Source organism: Excalfactoria chinensis, chromosome 4 (assembly GCF_039878825.1).
Source record: "Excalfactoria chinensis isolate bCotChi1 chromosome 4, bCotChi1.hap2, whole genome shotgun sequence".
NCBI classification, from domain to species: domain Eukaryota; kingdom Metazoa; phylum Chordata; class Aves; order Galliformes; family Phasianidae; genus Excalfactoria; species Excalfactoria chinensis.
In genome coordinates this window covers 51,734,992-51,759,635 of record NC_092828.1, presented here as the reverse complement: position 1 = coordinate 51,759,635, position 24,644 = coordinate 51,734,992, and the positions used below count along the sequence as shown (strand labels likewise).

Genomic DNA, 24,644 nt, shown 5'->3' with positions numbered 1-24,644 from the left:
CTAGGTTACCACCGGCCTTCCTGGTCACCACAGCATGCTGCTGACTCACAGCCAATCTGTAACCCACCAGGACACCTAGTCTTATTGCTAAAGAGGACACTATATTGGAAGCTGGGGAAAGAAAAATAAATGAGGAGCTACAACAAAGTATGCAAGGAATTGCAAGAGCAAGCGGAGACTGCATACTCAAATCTATGTAAGAGTGAACCTTGCTTCTTTTTCTGCTGATACCGCTTAGTTTCTGAACTGCTTAGTGGTTGGTTTATGTCACTTTTAGAGCTCAAGGAAATAGCGCTCATTGAAGTGGGGGCAGGTGGAAAGAGTAGCTGTAAAGGAAAGCAATTTCCCAGCATTGTCCATTTTCATCCCAGTCTGTTTTAAATGGATAAACTTAAATGGATTAACTTCAGCATAGGAAGTTCCGCACGAATGTGCGCAAGAACTTCTTTACAGTGAGGGTGACGGAGCACTGGAACGGGCTGCCCAGGGAGGTGGTGGAGTCTCCTTCTCTGGAGATATTCAAGACCCGCCTGGATGCCTACCTGTGCAACGTGGTGTAGGGAGCCTGCTTTGGCAGGGGGGTTGGACTCGATGATCTCTAGAGGTCCCTTCCAACCCCTACAATTCTGTGATTCTGTGATAAACCAACTACAGGCACTGGAGTCCTCTAATGAGTTCTTGTGTCCCCTTGAGCTCGGGTAAACCTATCTCATCCATAGCTGTCCCTGTTTTCAGCAGCTTCACAGACCTATTTTCCCCATTGCTGTAAGAATAAACTTGTCGTGTTCCATTTATTTTGTTCTAAATTTAGTTTTCACCCCTGACACTTTTGTTTGTTGCTTTTACTGGAGAGATGCTGAGTAATTGTTTTTGCAGCTGGTGTGCTTATAGCTGGTGCTGATGTGGGCAGCATCTCAGCTGGGCAGCTGCGTTTTTTATAATGGCCCAACAGGAACTTGCGGGAGGATAAGAAAGCGTTGGAGGAACTTGAAGCCTCCTGAGTGAGTGAGTAGTTTTCATCTTGTGCTGCCTAGTGTCCTTAATCCTCCCAAACACTCCTCTCCTTTAACCTGGCTTCCTCCAGAAAGTCAACAACAAACACAAAGTATTGAGATTATATCTGTCCAGTAATGTTTATTATGATGATCTTTTTCTCCCTCTGAGAACCCACAGAACATTAACTGTGTTTTCCAAACTCTTGATTAGCGATCAAGGGAACGTAGTTTGAATGGCAGCTCCGCCCAGCTCTACTCTACTAGATACTGATTTGGCACTTCATACCCACCTGAAATTAATTTAAACGATTCTAAAATTAATAACTTAGCACATTTGTAATGTTTGAAGACTAAAAAAAAACAATGCATTTGTTTTTTCCACTGAACAGATGATCTAAATTGCTGTCTTTGGTCTTTTCTGGATCCAGGCTGCAATAGCGGGCAGTGCTTGCACTCTATCCCTGAGAGCTAACAGCCTGGGGTACTTGTCTGCCAGGTCAGCTTTATAGGACAGGAGTGTCGTGCTGCACACATCCCAGTAGAAATCAGCCCATGTTACCTGGTGAAAAGAAAAAGTTGTAAACCTTAATTGGTAATCTAAAAAAAAATCAAGACTACGAATATTTTCTGCAAACTTTGGAGGAATATCTGCAAAAATGAAGCATGGATTGATCTGCTTTGTGCTTGGTTTTGCTGTTATTTTAAGTTACAGAGATAGTAACTGTGCTGCAGTGCAAGTTTAACTTGATTACAAATTAGTTAAAACAGGTCCTTGCACTGATAATGTGTTTTTGTGTTTTTCCCCCACTACTGTCTTATAAATTGAGCAGCGGCTCTAAGCAGAGTTTGTAACTCACACGTCCACTAAGTAGTACAAAAGCATTTATAATGTCTTGTATCAACAGCTAAAATGATTTAAGAAATGCAGATCTATCCTGGTTCACTTTTGTTTTCCTGATGGCATGAACAGCATTCTCTTCACAATGGAGCAACTAGTTGTGCATTGGTAAGAGCAAAGAATTAAAAGAATTAAAGTAGTGATTTATTTTTACAAGATTTCATTGGGATAGCGTGAAATCCATAATGTTAACAGTAGTCAACAGTTACATTTTACTGGCAGTGTCACTGGAATGAGAGAAACCAAAATTATACTTACAGATTTCCCCACAAACCATTTGTTGTCTCCCAAGAAAGCATCCAAAGCTTTCAGCAGCTCGGGGGCTTTATTGGTGAGGATGTCATTAAAAGCTTTTTCCTGTGGGAAGAGCAGAACGCACACAGTGATCAGCAAAACTGGGTTCTTCAGAGTTCCTTAGGGAAAAAAAAGAAGATGAACAGGGAAAACTGGAAAATGGTCTGGATCAGTGGTCTGACCCAAGTAGTTTTGTCGCCTTCCTCTTTGGTGCAAGGAATGTGTTAACATCCAAGTACAGATCAAGAAAGCAGTCAGAGCAGTAATTTAAAATAGAGAAATGTGGTGGCAGCTATACTGTCATTTGAGTACTTGCAAAGGGATACTATGCAATGCAGGAAAGCTGAACTACCTGCCTGAAACAGCACTAGACTCAGTGAGCTACCTGAAGCATGCTGAGAGCTGTCACAGAGCAAATCATGTGGTGATGCCACTCAATTACTTGTGATAACATGGCAGGAACCCTGCCATAGATTTGGGAAGAAGTCATAGTTGTTCCTCTTGTACCATCTCTCCAGTTTCCAGGATCCCATAAGCCCACTCTTTCCTGCTATTGGTCAAGAGTTGGTCAGTTGTTTTTCCTTACCAGCCCTCCTCACGTGGGCTATGAACCAGGGTTCTGAGATTTTGCTGGATTTAACTTTGGGCTTGTATGTTAGCAGGTTGTGCTCTGTTTTTCTTTATGCAACAGTGAGATTTGAGGTGCTTCGTGACCTTGAAGGCTAAGTCTATATGGGAGGATACCTAGCATGTTGATGCTTGAAGGGTAAGACTGAATAGTAGTGTTTCCCCACTAGCTGTTCTCCCAGCAGAAGGTTTTAAGGCTGCTAGTAAAGGGTTAGCTGTTTCCTTGGGAGATAGCTGCTTTTTTCTCTTGTCACCTGTATGGAAATGATTGAGATTGCAGATGGCTGTGGTCATCTGTCTGATCTTTTTGGCACAGTTTGTGCAGTTAATACATGACCTGGTCACATATTTAACCAAGCCAAAATTTAGAAGCAGCAGCAGCAGCCTGACCCCCAAAATGCTGGCTAGAATACAACTTGTATTTCTGCAGATCAGACTGATGCCTTGGCATCTCCTCCAGCTGTCTGTGGAGGGCTCTAATTCAGCAGAGGAGGCCGAGGAGAGGCTTCATGGCAACCTACAGCACCTCGTGAGGGGAATGGAGGGACACCACTGAGCTCTTCCCTGTGCTGACTGAGATGGGACTGGAGGGAAAGGCATGGAGCTGTATCACAGGTGGGTCAGGCTGGGTGATGGAAAAAGGTTCTTCACCTCTTCGGAGGCTCCTCAGGACAGTCATCACTGCCCCAAGGTGCTGAAACTAAAGGAGCATTTGGACAGCAGTCTCAGACATTTGCTTTAATGTTTGGGTGGTGCTGTGTGGAGCCAGGAGTTGAACTCCGCCATCCTTGTGTGTCTGTTCCAGCTTGGGTTGTACTATGATTCTTTGAACTGAGTGTTGTGACTGCAAGTCACAGCCACAACTTTGCATACAAGGAATGTCAGATTTGCAGCCTGCCCTGCAACATTCCTCCCTCTCCCCCCCCTCCCCGTTTTTCTTTTTTCTTTTATATTACCACTGTCTGCGAGATATACAAAATAAATGAAATCATCTCGGTTACCCTTTAAGTCTCCTTCCTTCCCGTCCTTTTGCACGTCGACCACAAGGTGGTGGCAGTGCACCCAGGAAGTGCCAGAAGTACTAAAGACTCCCAGAAAGCAATTTTCTAGATCTTTTGGGCCCCCCAAACAATGCCATGCAGCATATGTGCACACAGGTACGTGCGGGTTGCCTGTCAGCACTGCTCCCTTTCACATTGAGCACTGGTGGCACGATCCAGGTCCTTGTTTTGGAGAAATGCCTTGGGACAGCTGGGGCACACCCAGTGATGGAAGGACAGGGACTGCAGCTCCATGGCTGCCGTGCTCTACTGCACTACTACACCAGCAATGCTGTGCCTGTTTCTAAGTGTTCAAAAAACTGTGAGTCAGTATTCTCTTGCCAGACTGAGGAGAAATTAGGAAGCTCCGGGAGGTGAGTAGGAAGCAAAGTAATCAGCATTTTTGAGTGCGAAAACCTCTCAACTTCAGATTTTCCCCAAGAAGGTTTTGTAAAATTTCATTGTTTCTTATAAGTGTGTCAATGTTTGGTCCTCCATGGTTTCTGTGATACAGTATCCCAGTCAGCCCAAGACGTTTGGATGAGGAAAAGGTGGCTGCTCTGGTAGTTAATGATTAGACATGCTGCTACATCACAACTTTCCTAAAAGGGCTGTGTCATCTGCTGAGGTCAGAGCTATGTGAAATATCTGCAATGCTGGCATTAACTCACTGTCCCACAGCTAACAAATCTGTAGGCTTGCATTTAAGAATGTAAATGGGTAAGTACTGGGAGGCATTGATGCCAAAACCCCAAGTGATCTAGGACTTGCCTGTGACTGTGTTAAAGAGTCACGGCCATGTATTACCATGGGCACTGGTGTCTGCAGAAGACCTGTACTGAATGGTGGTGGGTCCAAGTGGTTCTGAAGTTACTGAAGTTTTATTAAATGTTAAAAAGAAACCAAGGTGTAGGAGCTCAAGAAGAAAAAGGGATGGAGCTGTTAATCCCACTGAATTAGCAGAAGCAGAAAGATTTGAGCCCTCCTGTGCTGACCTCGTTGTTCCCACAGTGGGGGGAAATCTTGTGGAGGTGGAAGGGAGCAGATGACCTTAAGTCAGTTAGCTTGGAGGAAGAGCCACAGAGGTCTTCCACCTTGGCGTGAGGTGAGATAATGGACCCAGGGGTTGGCATGGGGCCTTTTCCAGAGAGGATATGCTCAAGTACAGATACATATGGATTATCTTGTTTAGTTTAGTAGCTGTCTTACTTTCACTTCCTGATTTTTCTCTGCCCAGGGGAACAGTGTCATGAAATCATCGATGGTGTCCACAATGGCATCAGCCAGTGCCTGCTCCATTGGAGTCTGACCTGCCAGACCTGTCAGAAACAAGCATAGGGGAGTTTAGTGACACTTCAGGAATGTTTGATACGCTTGGTTCTTTGTGAACATTTCCATAAGAATACACGCTATCCAGAGTATTTTGATTCTAACAACACACATTTGACTCCCTTTCATCCTGGCATAATTTCACCTACCTTTGTTTTTTTCCTCCTTTAGCCTCATATAGCTCCCTAAAATGTGAGTTTTTCTTTCCAACACCTGAATGCACAGCCCATTTAAACCTTCTTATGACAAACTGCTTGTTTTTGATTATTTTGTCTTGTTTGCAAATCTGTTTTCCTCCCCTGCTGCTCTCTGGTTCACCTGTGGTCATCTCAGTATTACTTCTTTCCCTTGCTCTCTTTCCAGCCTATTCAGGCTTTCACCTCTGTGCAGAGCCAGACCATCCTCTTCTTCTTCTGTTCTTTAAGACTCCCATAAGTCATATGCCTTTTCTCTGTCAAGACCCTTCCCTGACTTATACCTCATGCATTTGAAGGCAATGAATATGCTGCTCCTTTTGGGCACCATATTCTGTGAGCCTTCAGTAAAGAACTGTAAGTGATGGGCACCCAAAAATGCCATTTCTTTATTTTAAAGGGTTACTGAATATTGTCACTGGAAATTTTAAAGGGTTTTATTTTCCCCTTCCACACATGCTTTTGTTTTCTGCTGCACTAATATAAGCAGCATGGTCTGAATTTGCCAGGAATGGCCAGAAGGAAATTCCCATTGCAGTCTGATGGGAAAAGCCAGGAGGGAATATATTCAAGTGTAATTTCTGACTGTGAAAGCGACACCATTCCCAATCAGCCTCCCAGCAGGAGACAAGCAGGAAGGTGGCGTGGAAGGATGAATTTCTCATCATTTTTCCCAGTCTTATATTGCTCATCATCCTCTTCCCTGGCAAGTAATGGATCCTATCAGAGATGAAGGAAATTGGCAGTGTTACTCGACATGTGAAAACACATTATGGTAGTGCCTCGAAGAATAACACTGTGGGCTTCTGGCTGCACTGTTTCCTCAGCTGGAAAAGGTGGGACATCAGGAAGTATTCTGAAAGGCAGGTTACGTCTCTCTACTCAGAATACAAAAATAGTCTGACAGCACTTTGTTTTCCAGCCTGTCTTTTCTTTGCTGACATGCAGCACACCACCAAAATGTCTGTTTTCAAGCAGACCCATTTTGCACACAAGTCTAAATGACAGCTACTGACCTAAAGCAAGCCCTGACTACTCTCTTTGATTACTTGCATTACTAAAGAGTCTTATATCATTTGGTCTAGCTGGCTGAGTGCTTTCATGGTGTGTAGTATTTAATGATGAGTGAAGTCACCTTTTGATGTAGTCTCTCTGCCAGAACAGAGCTTTTGCCTACATCTGCTTCAGAGTGCTCTGTCTGCTGGCTGCAATCATCTCGAGTGCTTTCAAAAGCTCCTTACCCTGGTGTTTTCTGGTGCTTGTGACAGCTCAGTTTAGCTGTACGAAAACCTACCCTGAGAGCCACTGGGGGTCACAGGTACGTGCTTTCTGTCATGCAGAGACAGAAGGGTAAAGTTTAGTGGTTGAGGAAGTCAGACCAAAACCCAGGTGTTAGATGCAGAGGGGAATGCACTTGGATGTAAAGGGATTCATAGAATCTTGTAATCATTTGAGCTGGAAGAGACCTTTAAAGGTCATCTAGTCCAACTCCCCTGCAATGAACAGGGACATATCTATAGCTAGAACAGTTTGCTCAGGATTATTTGTGAGGTTTCCTTTCAGTGTACTTAATGTGCATATGGGAAGCTTTGCCAAGTGATTTCAGCTGTGAACACTGTAGCTCTTCATGCTGCAGACTGTTGCTTTGAGCTTTACTCTTCACTTTGGTCTGATTTTTATTCTGTACATTCTATTTGAGTAACTCTATATTTTGCCCTAGGGTTCCAGTGACTCGCAGAAGTTCTACTCTATGGTTGGGCTTATTAAGCTGTTAGTTTCTTTCTGCTTTTGGCTGCGATTGAATGTGTTTTTTTTCCAGAGCATTAAAGATGAGTGCAGAACAGAGCAAGAAAGTTGTCAGATGAGTTACCTGTTTCTCTGGCGAGGTATCTTGCTATTGCCAGGCTCTGGTGAATGATCACTCCATCTACTTCCAGAATGGGGACTTTGCCAAATGGGATAGCTTGGAGGGAAGGAAAAAAAAAAGAAATGAAATAAAATCATTGTCCTTAACAGTGAGTTGCACTTTTACCACTCTTGAAGGGAAATCTTTGTTATAGCACTTAACAGTTTCACTGTATTTCTGTAGGGAAATGCTATAGACACACTAAAAAAAGGCAGGTTAAGGAGAAACCACCTCACACTGCAAGAAGGCAGCAGTAGTATAGAAACCAACTGATTTCCTAGACTCATACTTTGAAGCCTGAATACATCCCTAGATATCCTGGATTCTTTATGGAGGGAGATTTTTCTTCAGAAGCTTATAGTTCCTTCTTAGCTTTCTCTGCCCCAGGAAAGTGAATGCCAATGGTAGGCAAAGTACTGCTAAAGTCTTTGTAGTGCAGGGTCCAGCTGGGGTATGAAATGGAAGTTGGGGCAAAGACTGAAAAGATGCTTACTTGCTTGCTGTTTTTTTAAATCATAGAATTACAAGGTCATCTAGTTCAACTGTCCTCCCATTACTGTAGCTACATCAGACTACTTAACCATATCTCATTGCTCCTCACCCAGACACCTCTTGAACGCTGCCAGGGACGGTGACTCCACCACCTCCCTGGACAGCCATTCCAGTGCCTGACCACTCTCTGAGAGAAAAAGTTCCTTCTTATATCTAGTCTAAATCTCTCCTGGTACAAGAAGATATGTCTTTTCATATGACAGTTCTCCAACAGAGATGGTGTGAAAGCTTATCTCACCAGGATACAAGTACAGATCTCACAATGAAGCACAACTGCTAGGATATTCAAATCCATTTGACTAGGCTTGCATTCAAAAACAAAAACTCAGTACTGAGAAAAAGGCCTCCAGACACTGAGCACAGGTGAAGGCAGACTAGGCAGGCATGATAGATACCTGTAAGAATTTGAGCAGGCACGATAGATACATGTGAGAATCTATTAATTTAGTGATATCTTGTATGTCAAAACTTGTGTTTTTGTTACACTGCATTTTGGTTGGCATGACTTCAAGTGGGGCTGGAACACTGGAACTAAGCTGAATCTGAGGAAAACTTGGGAAGCTGGAAAATCTGAGAAGCTAATGACTACAGGAATCTACAGTATGATACAAGGCAGAGAATTCAAGGTGCAGCAGGCCATGGCTAGCAGGGAGGTAACACACTGTTCCCTCTATTCCGGTTGCTACACAAGTCTTGGCTGGCCTGTAATTCAGAAAGGCCAGCAGGGTTGTCTGATAGTGTGGGAGATATTTTTGGCTGTTCTGTAGGAGTGGAGCTTCTCTGAGGCCACCACATGCAAGACAATGTGAAACTATTACCTTTAGGATGTTGTATACATTCTTCCTTTGGTCTGACGGTCATTTTAAGTAGGTATGGCTGAGACTGCATTCCTTATTAACATAAGCTACGGAGGATAGAGGAGTCTGTGTGTCAGTTCAACTAACTTGATCTGTTAATTAAATTTCTGTTGTTTCTGCAGGTTCCATTGAGAATGTACGTGAGCTCAGCTACCTATGAGGTGAACACCTTTCCACAAATATTACTGACTTCTCTACTGCTCTGAATTCACTGCTGCCACTTGCTAAGGAGTCCACCCCAGGTTTCAAATTTTATGGGATCTCCTGGTGAGTAATTTGGAACACTCTCCTAAAGTAGATGAGCAATAGAAAGAGAAAATAATGAAATCTGATGCACTTTTCACCTGTTTATCAAACTAATACTAGTGTTGCCACATGGCTCTGTGGTTTAGCACGCAGTATGTGCATTACTTTAGGTATGAGACTGTTAATATTGAATCTGTATCTGCAGAATGAATTTGGCAGCTGCACAGAATGTGCACGATTCATGTGTGCAGTTTTCCTACATCTGAGTAGAGTAGCTTTCCTTCCCCAAGTTCAGTGCACTGTGAGGCTAGGATGCATGTCAACATTGATGACTAGCAGAAGCAAGGGAACTCAGAGAGAATTAACTGTATTACCCCAGGGAGAAAGCATGCAATGCTTGCTTGTACTGAAATAGTAGTAACCTTTTCTCATAGAAGACTTCATGTGTTTATCATCCAGTGAGCAGCAAGGTACTGGAAATTCCACACATTGCTTCACCTGTTTATCAAATCCAGAGAGAAAAAGAACATCCCTGAATGCTAAACTGAAGAGCTTTCTGGTTGTGAAAATGAAAGCAGCCTTGGTTCTGCCACAGGCTTACAGTGCTAGGTGCCCTGGTCAGCAGTGTGTACAAAGCTGCAGAGCCATGGGATGTATTTGCTCATACTGAAAAGCAGCACATCCTTCAAGGAAGCATTCTTCCAACACCCCAGCCCCAAAAACATCCACACTATAGAGCTTGGCAAGAGGGTAACAGATAAAGCATAGTTCAGAAACAAAGAATGTTGCCTGGAAGGAGTTAATGGGTTGCCTGCAGAGGGCTGGTAGGAGCGCAGCAGTCTGATACAGCTTTGACTCGATCACCATGACTCAGCCAGATTCTTTGGCAATAACTGCCAGAACACAGAGATGGCAGTTCATGTTGGGAAACTGTAATTGCTTAATCCAAAACAGAAGAGACTATCTTCTAATGAGTGTACACATGAGGGGGGAAGTCTGACAGCTACAGTTTGACTGACGTTTCGCTCTGATGCTCATTAAGTGGAAAGTAAAAACCAGCTTGTTTGCTTGTTGAGAAGCCCTTGATGATGGCAAAAAGGAGAAGGCATCTTTCTGACAGCTGAGTAAGATGGGTGAATATGTGACAGGCAGCAGTGTGATTGTTATCTTCTGTGTTCCATTTCTCAGGGGTGTACCCAAGTCTGGATTACTTTGTTTTTTCCTGGTGTCCCACTGAATTCTAGGAAAGGGCTTGAAGGCACCACTAATGACTATAAACAGTTTTCTTCTCAGCTCTGACCTGTTTTCATTAGAATCTGGGTGGGTTTTGTGTGTTTTTTTGTTGTTGGTGGTGGTTTTTTTATGTTTTGCCAAGAGGCAGCATGTATGTTGTTGTCATTACGAAGCAGTGAAGTCTTTAAAGAGATGATAATAAATAGGACAGCCTTTCTCCTTTCCTTTTTCTTCAAAATGTGATCTGATTATTTCTCTTTCTTACAAAGAACGTGAAGTCATTATCCTTTGAACACAGATATTTTTCTTGATGGTGCAGTGTCTGGTATGATTATAGGCTGACACTACCATGCAGATTTCTTATTGAGTATTGAATTACTGGGCTGTAAATGAGTGCAACTTCTGAGAGGTCTGAAGAAAGCCCACTTGTGTTGGCTGTTGTAAAAACCTATCAGTTCTTCAAGAATCCTTACCTGCATGGTGGGCTATCCTTGCACACACAACAGTCAGAACAGAAAACATTTACAGTGTATTATCCTCCATATTAGAGGAGAAGGTATAATGGATGATGAAGTTGGAAAATAATTTTTAAGAAGCTCCTTTTTCTTTTGAAGCGGTAGTATCCAAAATTCATTAGTACCCAAGTTCTTAGTACCATGCAATGAAGTGTCATCGTGCTCTTATCACTTAAAAACCCCCGTATTAATAAATTCACAGATTTGTCAGGAGATTGCCTGCCCATTCAAGTTTGATTGTTGTGAGATGGAATATGTTCTCTGTGAGTACTGGAGATTTCCTTCTATGGTGGGAAAGGAGCTCATTTTTCATTAACCTTGATCAGTTAGGGGATTTCTTACACTAGTACATACCTTTGGGCGTGCATGTGGATGTTCTTTCCATCTTTTTCAAAATAGGCTGTTTGTAGGCTCCCTTTAGATACTGCAAACATACCTGATTGCGTGCAAGTGTACGCAGCATTCTGACTGTATGTTAGTTCTTAACCTCTCTTAAATATATAATAATGTTATTAGTTCAAAGAATTGCACCAATTTTCATGATTTTTGAGGGTTACAAAATAATCAGAGTACCAAATTGCTGTTATTTTAGCTGTGGTTAAATCAAAAGTAGCTGTAATTCCCATAAATATTTTAGCGCTCTTTTGTTTTCACTAGGATGAGATTAACTGGAATCTACTACTTTAACTTCTCTTCTTAATGAGAGTAGACACAGTACAGGCAAAATGGGAAAAAATACCTGTTGTTCATTAGAAGTCACCTCTAGAAATGACATCAGTACGTTCAGTTGGTTCTAGGGATCCCCTCATTTCATATCTAGTGTTGAACAAAGCAGTAACTGAACATTTTGGCAAAGGCCCTGTAACCCATTTTCCTGGGGACTGGTACTTTTTCAGATAGCCCGTTCCCTCTTCAGTATGCTCTTCCATGGAGGGAGCTGAGGCCCATTCTGAAAATTCAGCCCAATAGAGAATAGAAGTGGCTTATGTTATGTTGTTGTATTGTTAAGACACACAAATCCCATGCAGCCTAGCTGAGAGGCATTTCTTGCTAAGTCATGCTATGTGAAGGCAGTGTTTGAGCACGTGAGGGCAGATCTTGACAGTGACCCTTGATCATGTACAGTGCAAGGCTGTTAACCTTCAAGCCCCATTGCTATCTTTTATCTAAAGCTTAGCTTAATGATTTGCCCGTGGCAGATAATTTGTCTGGAAGTACTGTGAGTGAGTAATGATTGCTTCACAGAAAAATGTGGTAGTCATCAATTGGTTGATCTCCAGGCAATTTCCTTAGCAATGTTACTTTGTTTTGCACACAGAACAAGACATCTTAACTCTAGTTTTAGGTGATAAACTTCTGAACTGGAGAGCTAACTGCAGTGCAAACACCACTGGTAGCAAAGGCTACCATTACATAGGTGTTTGAACTAGGTAGGATTCAGTGAGCCTTCCAGAAGCAAGAGATATAATAGCACTTTCTGACATGCATCCAGCTATTTCGTTGCATGTGAAATCTTTCCCAGTCAATTACTGTGATCTATTCAAGTTCCCAGTGGATGACTGAATGGAAGCAAAGCCTGAAATGTTTAAACCAGTGTAAATTTTGCACAGATCATAATGGAATCATCAAGGTTGGAGAAGACCTCAAAAATGTTCAACCACACACCTACCACCATTATTTCCACACTAAACTGTGTCCCTTAGTACCACATGTAGATGTTTCCTGAACACCTCCAGGGATGGCTGACTCAACCACCTCCCTGGACAATCCATTCAGTGCCTGGCTTCCTAAAACTGGAATGAAGGCTGCAGTGTGATCTTTGAGACCAAATCCCTAAAGAACCCAGGAAGATTAACTTACATTGTCAGCTTTGGGCAGGTACTCATAAAACCAAATTGGTTAGGAGTAAAAGTCCATCTGAATGACCTCATTTTAGGTTGCTTGAAGATTTGTGTTTGGAATTGTGAGAGCTTCAGGAATGATATTTTGTCCATCTTGGATCTAAGCAATAGAATTCCCATATCCCAAGACTGAATGTGCTTCTGGTTGTGAAACACACAGTTACCTCCTAAATTGTTTTGATTTTGACATCATTTCTAGTGCAAATTTGGATGTAAGGACCTGCACTACTTACTTGGTTTAATCTTGGGCCAGTCTGCTCCTTCCAGCCTGTGGTCCTCATACTTTATACCTGAATAGGCAAACACATAGCGGATGATTTCTGCTCTTCCTCGCAGATTGAAGTACGTCAGCTTGTAGTTGGGCATGATGGGTCCCTAAAAGGAAAATTACCGAGTTACTTGAAACATGAGCAACAAACTTCTTAGCAAAGCACAACCTATGCTTGTTAATGAAATGTGCTTGTATAATGCAAAGGTTGTATTACACTAAGCCATGATGTGTTGTATGTTGCAATCATCTCATTAGTTATTTTGTTCCGCATTTATCAGCCACAGTATTTAGATACCGGCTCCTAAGATATCTCCAGAAAGATGACTTGTTTTTTTCAGATATTAATAACTCTCAGCCTAGGCTTACTTCTGTTGCTACTCCAAGCTCAGGCTGTTTCTATGAAATGTCTGATCAGAGTGCACATTTAAAACCAGATACTGTAACAGGAAATAGATGCTTTGTTGAGCAGACATTTTGTTCAAGCTTCCCCTGCTCACCTCTGCTGCTCGTGGAGATCTTCATCCAAGACTTAATCGGTAGCATTGACAAAGTGTTGAAATTTGACTCATTAGCTGTTATTACCCTACGTGCATACACAACTGACCTGAGCAAAATCTTCTGTGGTGGTTATAATACACCATGATTTTGAGAAAATTAGCATCAAATTCTTGCAAGTCCTTGTTTAGAAGCCAAAAGAAAACTTCAGAAACTTTGTTGAATTTCAAGTGAATTTCTTCCTTCAGTGCTAGTTTGGAGTGATGTTGTGGGATGATTGGATTTGATTTCAGTGTAACAAGTAACAATGGAAAATGGTTATCAGCTGGGTAGTACAATGTGGATGGTTCAGGAACAGTGAGCAGGCAAGGTCCCTTTGAACTAAAAATAAGCTTTTATACTCTCTGCATGTAGCACTTTAATATGAGAAAACTATGGGCTCAGCTGAGGTTTAAATGTACTGGCTAAAGGAAATTAAAACAACCACCCACGACTTTCTCTAACACAGAATTCTCTCATCAAGAATGTTGCAGCCTTGCAATAGATCTTACATGTCATTTATCATCCTTTTGATATGCATCAGGCTCGGAGTGTTATTAATTAAATATGCAACATAGATAATTTTCATTGCACCAGTAAATAAAGAGAACGTGTTTTTTTTTTTTGTTTGTTTGTTTGTTTTGTGACTAAGTGCTAATAAATGGCCTTGCAAGAGAAATAACCTCCTATTTAGTCATCTGGCCTTGTAAAACGTGCCTGAAAGCAGATGTATCATCAGCTTTCATTTCAGAAAGAGAAGTTCTTTATTCAGGAAAATGGGAAAGCTTGTATTTCATTCACATCGAAGTGAGCAAACTGCATGTGCAACTTTCTCCTTAGAAGTAAAACCTTCTGCTTTCCATAATGAGAGTTGTAAAGGAAAACAAAAACAATTCCTAATGGGCACAATGGAAACTGCTTACTTTCCCATGAAAAAAACCTGGTCCCATAACAGCACACAGCTGGATCAGAAAAGCACATCATCCAAAGGAGGTGGTTTAAAGGTGCTGGATGCAATGGGAAGCAATTGCAGCCACCAGGGGATGTGGGTGGAGATATCTCTTTCAGAACGAAGGTCTGCTGCTGTGTTTAAAGTCAAGGAAGTGTTTTGTTGTTTTTCTTTAATTTGTGTTGTAGAAAAGGTGGAAACTGCAGGCAAAATAAGTTACGTGAGTTATGTGATTAGTATTCTAGATGTATTATTTACTGGAAAATGTGTTTGCTGTTTTGCTGTTTGGCAAGTAGAGCTTACAAGTTACCAGCCTGGCTTTCTCTGTAGAGAACATTTCTGACAATTGTCAAGTTTTCAAGCATGCTTTAGGTAAGTGTTGTGATTTCTTTTCCAGGGAGGAGGGAAAAAAGGTGGAAGAAGGAACTAAACAAAAAACTATTGCTTGTTACATTCTTATTGCTTTATATGGTATGAGAAAAGTGCTAATTCAACATCCATTTGTAGGGAACGTGACCTTCGATGTGCTAAGTCCATGTAACTGTCTATTCTGTTCCCTAGGGGTGTCCACAAATTCCTCTCATAATGAGTCTAGTGTCATGGACTTCAACTAGCCCATACCTGCAGCCTGAGCATCTTGGCTGCCCTGAGCCTTTGTTAGCAGAATGTTACCAGCAGTTGGAAAGCATAGAAAAAGAACAAGGATGAATGGCTTAACATAGTACTGTATACAGATCAGGCTAGAGATAAGTAAGTGAAGCAGAGTGTCATTTTGTGGTAAGCATCTTGAAGCAGTCTGATTTGTACCACAAGAGAACCCTGTACATAGAAGGGGAAGCTAAGTATCATCAGGAGCACTGAGATGATGTAAAGAAATGAGAATTCTGGCAGAGTACTGGGAAGTCTTTCTGTGAGATGCAGTAGACTGTGGAATGTTTGAGTCTGTCAAGGAAGTAGTGGAAACTATTGTTTCAAGTGTTTAAAGCAAAGCTAAACAAATTGCTAATAAATACGCTGTAAGGAATAATCAAACATTTGCAGTGCTGATACACTTAAAAATTTATGGGTTTTTTTCCATCTGTGAACAACAACAACAACAACAAAGTAACCCTGTGAGGAGTTTACAAAAAATGCATGACATCTTAGAAGCCTCTGTAGTTTCACCATAAGCATGTTTTTGTAAATGTTTGGAGGTTTTATTTCTTATTTGTATTCGTTGTGAAATGTCAGGAGTAGCACTTCCAAAACAATTCCACATCAGTTTCTTAAATGAAAGAAAAGATTGTGTTCTGAATAGCTATTTTCCACACACCGAAAGATGGTAATGTTTCCCATTTATCCTCCTTTACCTCATTCTCCCATCATGTTTTGTAAAGGAATGAGACGTGAGGAACAAACTGAAAACTTGTTTTAAGAAAATTATAACCAAGTGATTGAGAAACATCAGTTCTAGGAAAAATAAATATTGAAAATATAACTTGAGGTAAAATGAAGCCTTTGGGTTGGCGGGTGGAGGGGGGCTGGATCTTACTGCCCACTTGAAAACATGCAGCCACCTGCTTAGTGCTGAGAGTTCTGTTCAGGTTGTGATAAGACAAGTGTGTATAAATGCAGAAGGGGAGTATGTAATTTCCACTGGTAAATCTGTCTTTTAAGAAGTGTTTTCTTGGCTGTTTGGTTTTTTGTTTTTGTTTTTTGTTTTCTTTATTATTATTTTTCTCTTTCTTAAGCTATGAGTATAGCTGAAAGTGGAGAAAACTGATCTGTGGCTGGTACCAGTGGTGCATGGAGCTGTGTAGGGCATCTTGGTCTCGTTTCACCCCAGCTGTGTATAGGAGGAGTCATCCTACCTATGACTCATCAGTCAAAGTCCAGTTTGAAACTACTACAAGCTTCTTAGGCATCTTACAGTGTATTTAAGTAATTCAAGTCAATTATGCATCCTTATGGGGAAACTGTATTACCTGATGAATTTGGAGTCTTTTCTTTCCTAGCTGTAAGTGGGACTTGAGCAGTCAATTTGCAAACTCCAAACAAGATTGAAATTTAAAAGCTTAAAAGGAGTCAGCGTTGTTATCTGAGAACCAAGATGTTGGGTTTCAGATAGTGATATACAGAAAAGAAAAGCTACTGATAGACTAGAAAGCATACAAAGAAACCTGGAGGATGCCAAAGTGAACAGTTCTGTGTCTGTAAGGTGTGCAATGTTTTTTTGCCTGTCCTGGGTGACAGTGTAGGTCCTTGTGTATCCACTTCCATTTCTAATTCACAAATGCACAACATGCATTCTCCTGGTATGACACACCCTCATGCAGAGATCTGGTGTGCTCTGTCCAGCTAAACTGAAAAATACTGGCCTTTGTTGAGTTGTTTCATCACTTTTCTTGAGAATCCAGCATTCAAGGAAATGCAAGGAAATATTCTTCAATCTCCTTCAATTGTACTTTGCACTGTGGAAAAAAAAGGGTCCTCTTTCCTATAATATACAGGCTTTGATTTCATCACTTTTAGAAGACTTTTAAAAGCTAAGCTTTTTCTCTTCAGCATGCAAGAGGCAGAAGTGTTGATCTGAGGTTCATCAATGTCTCTCTACAGACCAAGCTGTCTGACTGGAAGAGGTGATGCATTGCTTTTTAGATGTATTTGTCTGTTATGAGGGCTGTTCGGGATTGAGCCAGGTACAGGTGGCTGCGTGTGAGTAATTCTGAACCATTACTCATGAAACAAAAATAAGGCTGGGTCTTGGCATCTCCCTGAGGGGAAATCGGCATCTATTGAAGGGCATGAGAGGGTAACATGGAGCCATTTGTGGCAAGGAAGGTAAAAATCTTCCCCTGAAGACAAGAGAGGTAATGGATGGATACCTCTGTTTATTTTACAGTAGGGCATCAAAGATTCTTAAATCCACAGGTATCTTTCTGTCAAGAAGTATCTTGCTTTATGAAGTGAAAAACAGACACGTCCTCCCTAAGTAGTACCATATCTGAAAACTGAAAGCCTGGAAGAGTTGTTGGTGGTGGTGATTTGTTGTTTTTGTTTTGTTTTTTAAATCTTCTGCTTTTAAAGTACTTGGTATTTCTTTGCAATTTCTTAGTAAATCTGGCCTGGAAAATAGGTGAGCAGGTCTGAAATAGGCACAGACTTAACAGCCTGATTTGGGCATCCTACCAGACAGAGGGCACTGAAATTTCAGCTACTTCATATGCTTACTCACCTGTGTATTTCTGTGATGCCCAGAATGTATCATGCCAGCTTGTGCAGCTTAACACTTCTAACAAATAGCAACTGAACCGCTTACACTGAAAACTATTTCTTTGTCCCAGATGCAGAGCCAAGTGGTACTAATATTTAACTTATGAGGTTAAATACAGAAAATGAGACTTTCTGACTCTGGTTTTAATTCTGACAGACACGTTAAAGGAGAAATTTTTCTTGGGTTATTTTGTCAGAAGTGACCTACCCAAGTAAGAAGCATTAATTGTTGGTTTTAATGCTTAGGAGCTGGAAAGAGCTGTGTTACTTGATGAAGCATACAGAAAGATTTTAACTAGAGAAGGCAGTTACTGTGCCTCATTTCACCTGTGAAACACTAATGATATTAAGTTCAGTTTTGCCTATCTTGTATATTGTCCTCTGATATGGAGATACCTCATCTGTTTAGAGAGGACTAAAGCAGTTTTCTCCTTCTCTAGTTTTTGGAACAGTTCCCTTTCTGAGTGAGTTTTCCTGCCATTTCCATGATAAGTGGCAGACACTTCCGCGACACGTGCTGTGCCTTGGCAGGAGAGACCTAAAGAGCCTGGCAAGCCTTCTGCTTGCTCCTGCAAATTGGGCAAGCCTGTCAAGCCTGTGTATGGTTCCAAAAGAAATCTGAGCTGATAATGACCTGGGTTTTGGCTGAAGTTGAGACAGTGTAGAATCTTGGCTTTGAAGACCTGTTTGAAGAATCTAGATCTCTTTTAACATAGTGTTAAAAGGAAAAGTGCTCATTTTCCACAGAACATAAAACATGTCCCTTTTCCTCAAGAATAAACTCTTACGTTTAAAGAGTAAAAAAAGAGCAAGAGGCTCCAGAAACATCGAGTGTCTTGAAAAATTACAAAAGAAGAAGCTTTTTTTCTTCTCCCCAGTAACGCATTAATTCTTCTCTAGCTAAGAAAGCAAGAAAATTTCCATCCTTTTTCTGGAGGAGGGTGCATGGAGGATATTGGTAGATTCATTAGCAGGCCTGTGACATCTTCTATTAAAGATTTCAACAGCTCTCTTTGTTTTTACATGGTAAAACGAAAAGCTTTAAGTAATTCTGTATAACCGCTGTTGGCTCCATTTGACACAAACCAACTTTCTGAAAAGTAGTTGTCTCTTCCCACTCCACCCATTTACAGGAACTGAACGTTTTAATTTGATCCCCCTCCTCCCTCCCCCCCCTTTTTTTTTCCTAGGCCAGATAGCAAACAGGACAATGGAGAGGAAAACTAAAAAAAAAAACACCACACAAATCATCTGAAGTAAATGTTTATGCAATTTGATGTAGGACTGAGTTTTAAAATAACAAATCCCAAATGTAACAGTTGCAGCCTGATACTTCTTAGCCTGGTTTTCAAGATTAGATATATGCACAGCTATAAGCGTATATATATATATATTTGCATATATATATATATATATACGTATATATGCGTATATATATATATATTTTCTTTCGTGAACTTTTGTGTGCCATTATCCATTGCATTTGTTATTGGCAACTTGTGATGGAATAAACCTTTTGAAGTGAGAACAGTCCTTAAGACATTGCTGGCCATACGCTAGCGATATGTTCAATTGCCTGAAATTATAACCATAAAGATTTTGAGAATTGCTAAATATCAAATAGGTCTTTATAAATATGATCTGTATTTAGAGGGATCATTTCTGTATGTGGAACTACCCATAGAGTGTGTACAAAAAAAGCAGGGAAGCAGCATTGCCTTGCAATTTAAAGGATACCTTCCTTCCTAATGCATTTTCAGTGCCCTATTCCCCCAAAGCTTGCCCTATATCTATCACTGACTTTGGAAATAATGATTAGCTGCAGCAGACCATGGGTGAGTGTCTAGCCTGGAAGAAGAACCTCAGTGGGAGGCGGAGGAGGAATCAACAGGTTTGGATTATAACTGTCTTTTGTGCTAGGTTTTTGCTGGAGTCAAAGCAAGCACTAGATGAAAGAATGGGTCTGTAAATTCAATTGCATGCTTAATGCCATGTGAGTGGCTAGATGTGAGTCTTGTGCATTCACATGATCGTTTCTGAATCAGCCACCGCGGTGGTGATCCGCTCAGAATGGCAGTGGAACAAGACTTCTTAATCTGCTTTGCCTAGCAGACTTTTTGGTTTAGGATACTGAGTATCTGTAACAATTTTGCTTTCTGTTTGACTTTTGACTTCTTAAATTCCTTGATCCCACTTTTATTTAATTAAATATTGAAATTGTTTTGTACAGCCTCCCAGGCTGTAATGAGTTTTAAATGAGTAAATTAGACATCTGAGACCAAGGGAGGCAGATAAATGAAACTGCAAGTGGAGAAATGTCAGGAAATAGCCAGACAAAGGAGTGGCTAAGGATTTTTCATGAGAGACTATTTAAGTCTCATTTCCTCATCGGATGTTTAAAAATTCCTTAAAGTGTTTTATGGTAGAACAGAAGTCTAAATAATCATAATTCTTGCCAACACCAGTCATTCTTGTAAAAATTTGTGTCTTGTAGTTTCTGTAGCCTTCAGACAAACAAGCACCCTCTCTTTATCTCCCCATAAAACAAAGAGAATAGCTGCAAATCACTACTGCTTCTTAAATGCATTAGTCAGCTCTCCAAAGACAGCTGCTGGTTTTGCCAGGGGAATTCATGCCCTTGCCCTGAATGCTCAAGTTCATTCAATGCCATAACTTTATAACTGCTGTTTTGGCTACTTAATATCTTTCCTTAGATGTGGGGAAACTGGGGAAACCAGGTGTTTGTTTTTTTCTTTCCCCCCTTTTTTTTCTCTCCTTGTATCCCAGCCACACCAGCTCTGTGTCTGGACTAGTCTAAACTGCTTTGTTCTTTAACTGTCACCTACTGTGAATCTGCAGCACAACTAGCCAAAATGAAACTAGCCAAAATGCTGCAGACATCAATTGATGGATGTCTCCAGCACTGCCCACCAGGTCTTCCATACCCTCTTGCTGTGCTCTGGAGTGGCGGCACACTCTGCTCTGTCATACCCTGTGCTCTTATTTCCTGGTTGTGGTGGCGTCTTTCCAGTTAATTTGATGTTAATTTCACAGCAGGATGAGCCAGAGGAGACAAAGGTTTAACTAAGGTGCTCTTTGGACTTCACTGGTCTTGTCCGACAGACTGCTAATGAGAAGTGTGGACCTATAGTTTTGAGCAATACTTGGCCTAACAGATGGGGATCACCTGCATCTGGTGGTAAATGTACAACTTCTCCTGACTTACGTTCACCAACTGCTTGACATGTAAAGCCCTAACCTATCTGTTGCTACACTTGAGAGTATTGCACTTACTGAGCAGTAATTTTCAGCCATTTTAGTTTTTTATAATGGAAGCCACAAGCACTGGGACAGTGCTAATGACTGTGGGTTCCTTGGCCTGTGCCCAAATCTTGGTACAAAATACTTATCTGAGGCAAGCAGCTAGAGACTTGTGTCCTGCATTTGTTCTTTTTGGCTGGCAAGTTATTGTACCACAGCAAGTTTGTAAAGCGCTCCTACTTTTTGTACATCCTTATGTGTTATCATAGAAAGGTTTGAGATGGAAGGGACCTCAAGGATCATCAAGTTCTAACCTCCTACCATGGATAAAGATGCTAACTGCTAGATCAGGCACTAGGCTGTGCCGCCCTGGGCCCCATTCAGCCTGGCTTTGAATACTTCCAAGGATGTTGCATCCACTCCTTCTCTGGGCAACCTGCACAAGTACCTCAGGATTTTCTCTGTGGAAAAACTTCTCCCTGACATCTAATCTATGTATCCCCTCCTTCAGCTTAAAATCATTTCCCCTTGTCCTGTTATGATCTATCCATGTAAAAAGTTGATTTTTCTTCTGTTTATAATCTCCCTCTAAACATCAAAAGGAGTCTTGCTTCTACTCAAGCTCAGCACGAGACTATATATGAAGTATCCTGATGTTAATTATCTGAGCCGGAGTTGGCAGAGGTAGACCATGCAGGTCCACTCTTCCACCTCCACAAATACCACCTGGTGCAAAATAGGCAGGTGGTATCACAGGATTCCTCTGTCATTTGTTACCCAGATCCAAAGCATAGAAACATCTGTCTGTTATTAGCTGAATGCCCTTGGTTTTTCTTCTGTTTAATTTCAGGCTCTTACTTTTAAAGGGTCATTCCAGCACTATTTTCCAGTCTCTTCTAAGGAGGGGCAGCACTAAGTATTTAACTTTCTCAGTTCATTGCTATAGTTTATCTTATGGGAGTGCTAGTAGGCAGACTCCAGATACACAACGTTGTTTACACTGTGCTGTGTGGGTATGGCAGATTCTATTTATTTTCCTCCTGGATTAACTAGTAACAGGGTGAATACATTTGATTATTTGAAGTTTGCAGCCTACACGATAAGCCTCCATATATTCATGTGCATATCTTTCAGCAGCATGGCATGCCACTTGCTAATCAGCAAGCGGCACACCAACCTAACCAGCAATGGCTGCTAGTGTAATAAATTGCGAGTGTGATTTTGCTCAAAAGTGATCCGTATTTTCAACAATTTCTGCTTTCTAGCAGCTGAGTAGGAGGCTGTGTATGAGAAACAGCTACTAGAAATCTTGAGCAAACCCTGAGATTACAGACTATCTCCATCAGTGGCGTAGGAGTTCACTGCTTTGAGGACAACACATTTGTATCTGAACAAAACTGGAATTCAAGAAGTCACCTTGTGTAATGGATGGCTTTCAGCAGAGAAAATGTGCCCAGGACAATTCTGCACACAGACAAATGAAGGCAGTGAGACTCTGAAGAAAAAAAACCTGGACAGATACTTAAAGAATCCTTTTGAAGTAGAAGATAAATGTTGTGTTTTTGAATGGAGAAAAATACGGTAAGTAGAAACAGTTACAGGAGAATTTCTTCCATAAAATAATGGTAGGAATTAGAATGAGAGTATGTTAATCCATTGATGAGCCAGAGAACAAGTGGGAATTTGGAAAATGAATAGAACAGTGAGTAAAAATGACCTAGAGGAACTGGTTAGTGCTGCTTAATATGTATCTAATTCTCTGACATTAGCCTAGATTTGTTTTGGTTACATAAGCAAGTGCATGTGTTAGTCATTATATCTAGCAGAATATTGCTCAAAAATGCTCTCTTGCTTACTGGAAGCCCTCTGCAGAGCTTTGCATGCTTAACCCATGTTAGCTTTTGCTGGTTTTTTTGCCTTTTGAATGCATTTCTCTGACGTTCTCTGACGTCTCTTCAGTTATCTGAAGTGAGAACTGCTTAGTGCTGATTGCATCAGCTACAGATGAGAGATGGGGACTTGCTGCAATCTGCAGAAGATATAGCTGGTCTGATAGAAGATATCTGAGAAGATATAGCTGAAGCTTGTTTGTGGCAGTGCGAGCATCTGTACAGGTGTCAAAAGTACAGGTGGAAGTTTAAATATGTTTGCAAGCAGCTAAAAAAGGGGTACATAGATAGTGCAGCTGAATTGTAGAGCTCAGGGTTATCCCTCAGCATGTCAGCAAGCAACAGCCATAGAAGTTCAATAAACTTAACAAAATTATAAAACTGAGGTACTCTCAGAACTTGTGCAAATAGTGTGATTTGCAGAGAGCAAATACTGTGCAGCTTTTTAGGACAGCAGGAGGAGATCAGGAGAAGAAAGTGGGAAGAAGAGAAACCAGGTTCTTGCAGTAAGCAAAGCTGAAATAGGACTCACTTGGGTGCAGTGGTACGTGGTCTCTTCGTCGGTGCACAGGAGCTGCTCTGAAGGCTGGCCCCTGTGGGAAAGGCTTACATAGTGTTTGCTAACATGCAAACCACTCCCCCAATGACAACTCTGCCGATCATGACTCTCACACAATCTCGCAAGGCAAATGCATCATTTCCTTGGAAAAGAAGCAAGCTTGGGAACTTTTTAAAAAATAATTATTAATTATTACATTGAAACAGAAGTGTTTTTTTTTTTTTAATTATTTTTATTTATTTATTTTTAATTAAGGAGGGAGCAAGATACAAAATGTGTCTTTGATCTCCAACAGAAAGCCCTTCAGCTCTGACTGTGTTAAAGGACAATACTTTAAGTGGCTGTTACTACATTAAAACACAGGAGACAAATAAGAAAAACAAACAAAAGCAAATTCAGCTTCCAAGTGCTTTCATGAAGAGATTTAGGAGCTTTTTGCTGTTAACAGTGAAAGGGGAAAAGGGGGATTCTAGTGAACTCTGCACATAAATAATGCATGCTGGTGCTCTGCACTCTGTTACTGTTCTTATCACTTGTGGAAATTAGGGGTGTTTGTTTTTTTACACAAATAATGCTTAAATATCTGAATGATTTCATATAAATATTAACGTGACCTTTTATCCTTTGTCCCAATGGTGAGCAAGGCTGAATACTAATACTTACTAACTCTTTCATATAATCCACGATTTATTATGTTTTTTTAACTTCACTGTTCTGTTTTCTAAAACAAACCTTAGAGGATCATTATTTTGTACTAAAGACATGCAACTTGTAATTGTTATTATTTACAATAACTTTATGACAGTGAAACAATTATACATTGCTAAACTTACTGGTGAGGAGGTTTGTTATACATTCAAAGTAAGTGTAATGATATGGAAATATTATTTCATCACATATATATGCAGTCTGTGATTAACTAAGAATCATAAAATGGCTTAGGTTGAAGGGGATTATTAGGATCACTGAGCACCAATCCTCCTGCTATCTGGGGTTGGTAGGGCTGCCGCTCACCAGATCAGACTGCCCAGGGCCCTATCCAGCCTGGACTTGAGCACCTCCAGGGGTGGGGCATCCACAACCTCCCTGGGCAGAAGTGCCATTGCCTCACCAGACTGAGAGGAAACAAACTTTACTCCTGACATCCAACCTGTATCTCCCCTCTTCTGTTTTAAAGCCATTCTCCATTGTCCTATCACTAACAGATCATGGAAGAAGTTGATCCCCTTCCTGCTGGTAAGCTCCCTTCAAGTACTGGAAAGGCTGCAATGGGGTCTCCACAGAGCCTTCACTTTAAGCTAAATAAACTCAACTCCCTCAGCCTTTCTTCATAGGAGTGGTT

The 24,644-nt window shown here is 41.1% G+C and overlaps 1 protein-coding gene across 1 annotated transcript; it reads right to left on the bottom strand.

Annotated features, from left to right (window-relative positions):
- Positions 1-1,109: 1,109 nt before the first annotated feature.
- On the bottom strand, positions 1,110-23,343 carry HPGDS (hematopoietic prostaglandin D synthase). Its single transcript, XM_072335904.1, has 6 exons — positions 23,276-23,343; positions 12,821-12,962; positions 7,248-7,340; positions 5,064-5,173; positions 2,152-2,250; positions 1,110-1,554 (listed from the first exon to the last, which is right to left on the bottom strand). Exons 2-6 carry the CDS (start codon positions 12,951-12,953, stop codon positions 1,390-1,392), a joined length of 600 nt encoding a protein of 199 aa, XP_072192005.1. The 5' UTR covers positions 12,954-12,962; positions 23,276-23,343; the 3' UTR covers positions 1,110-1,389.
- Positions 23,344-24,644: the final 1,301 nt, after the last annotated feature.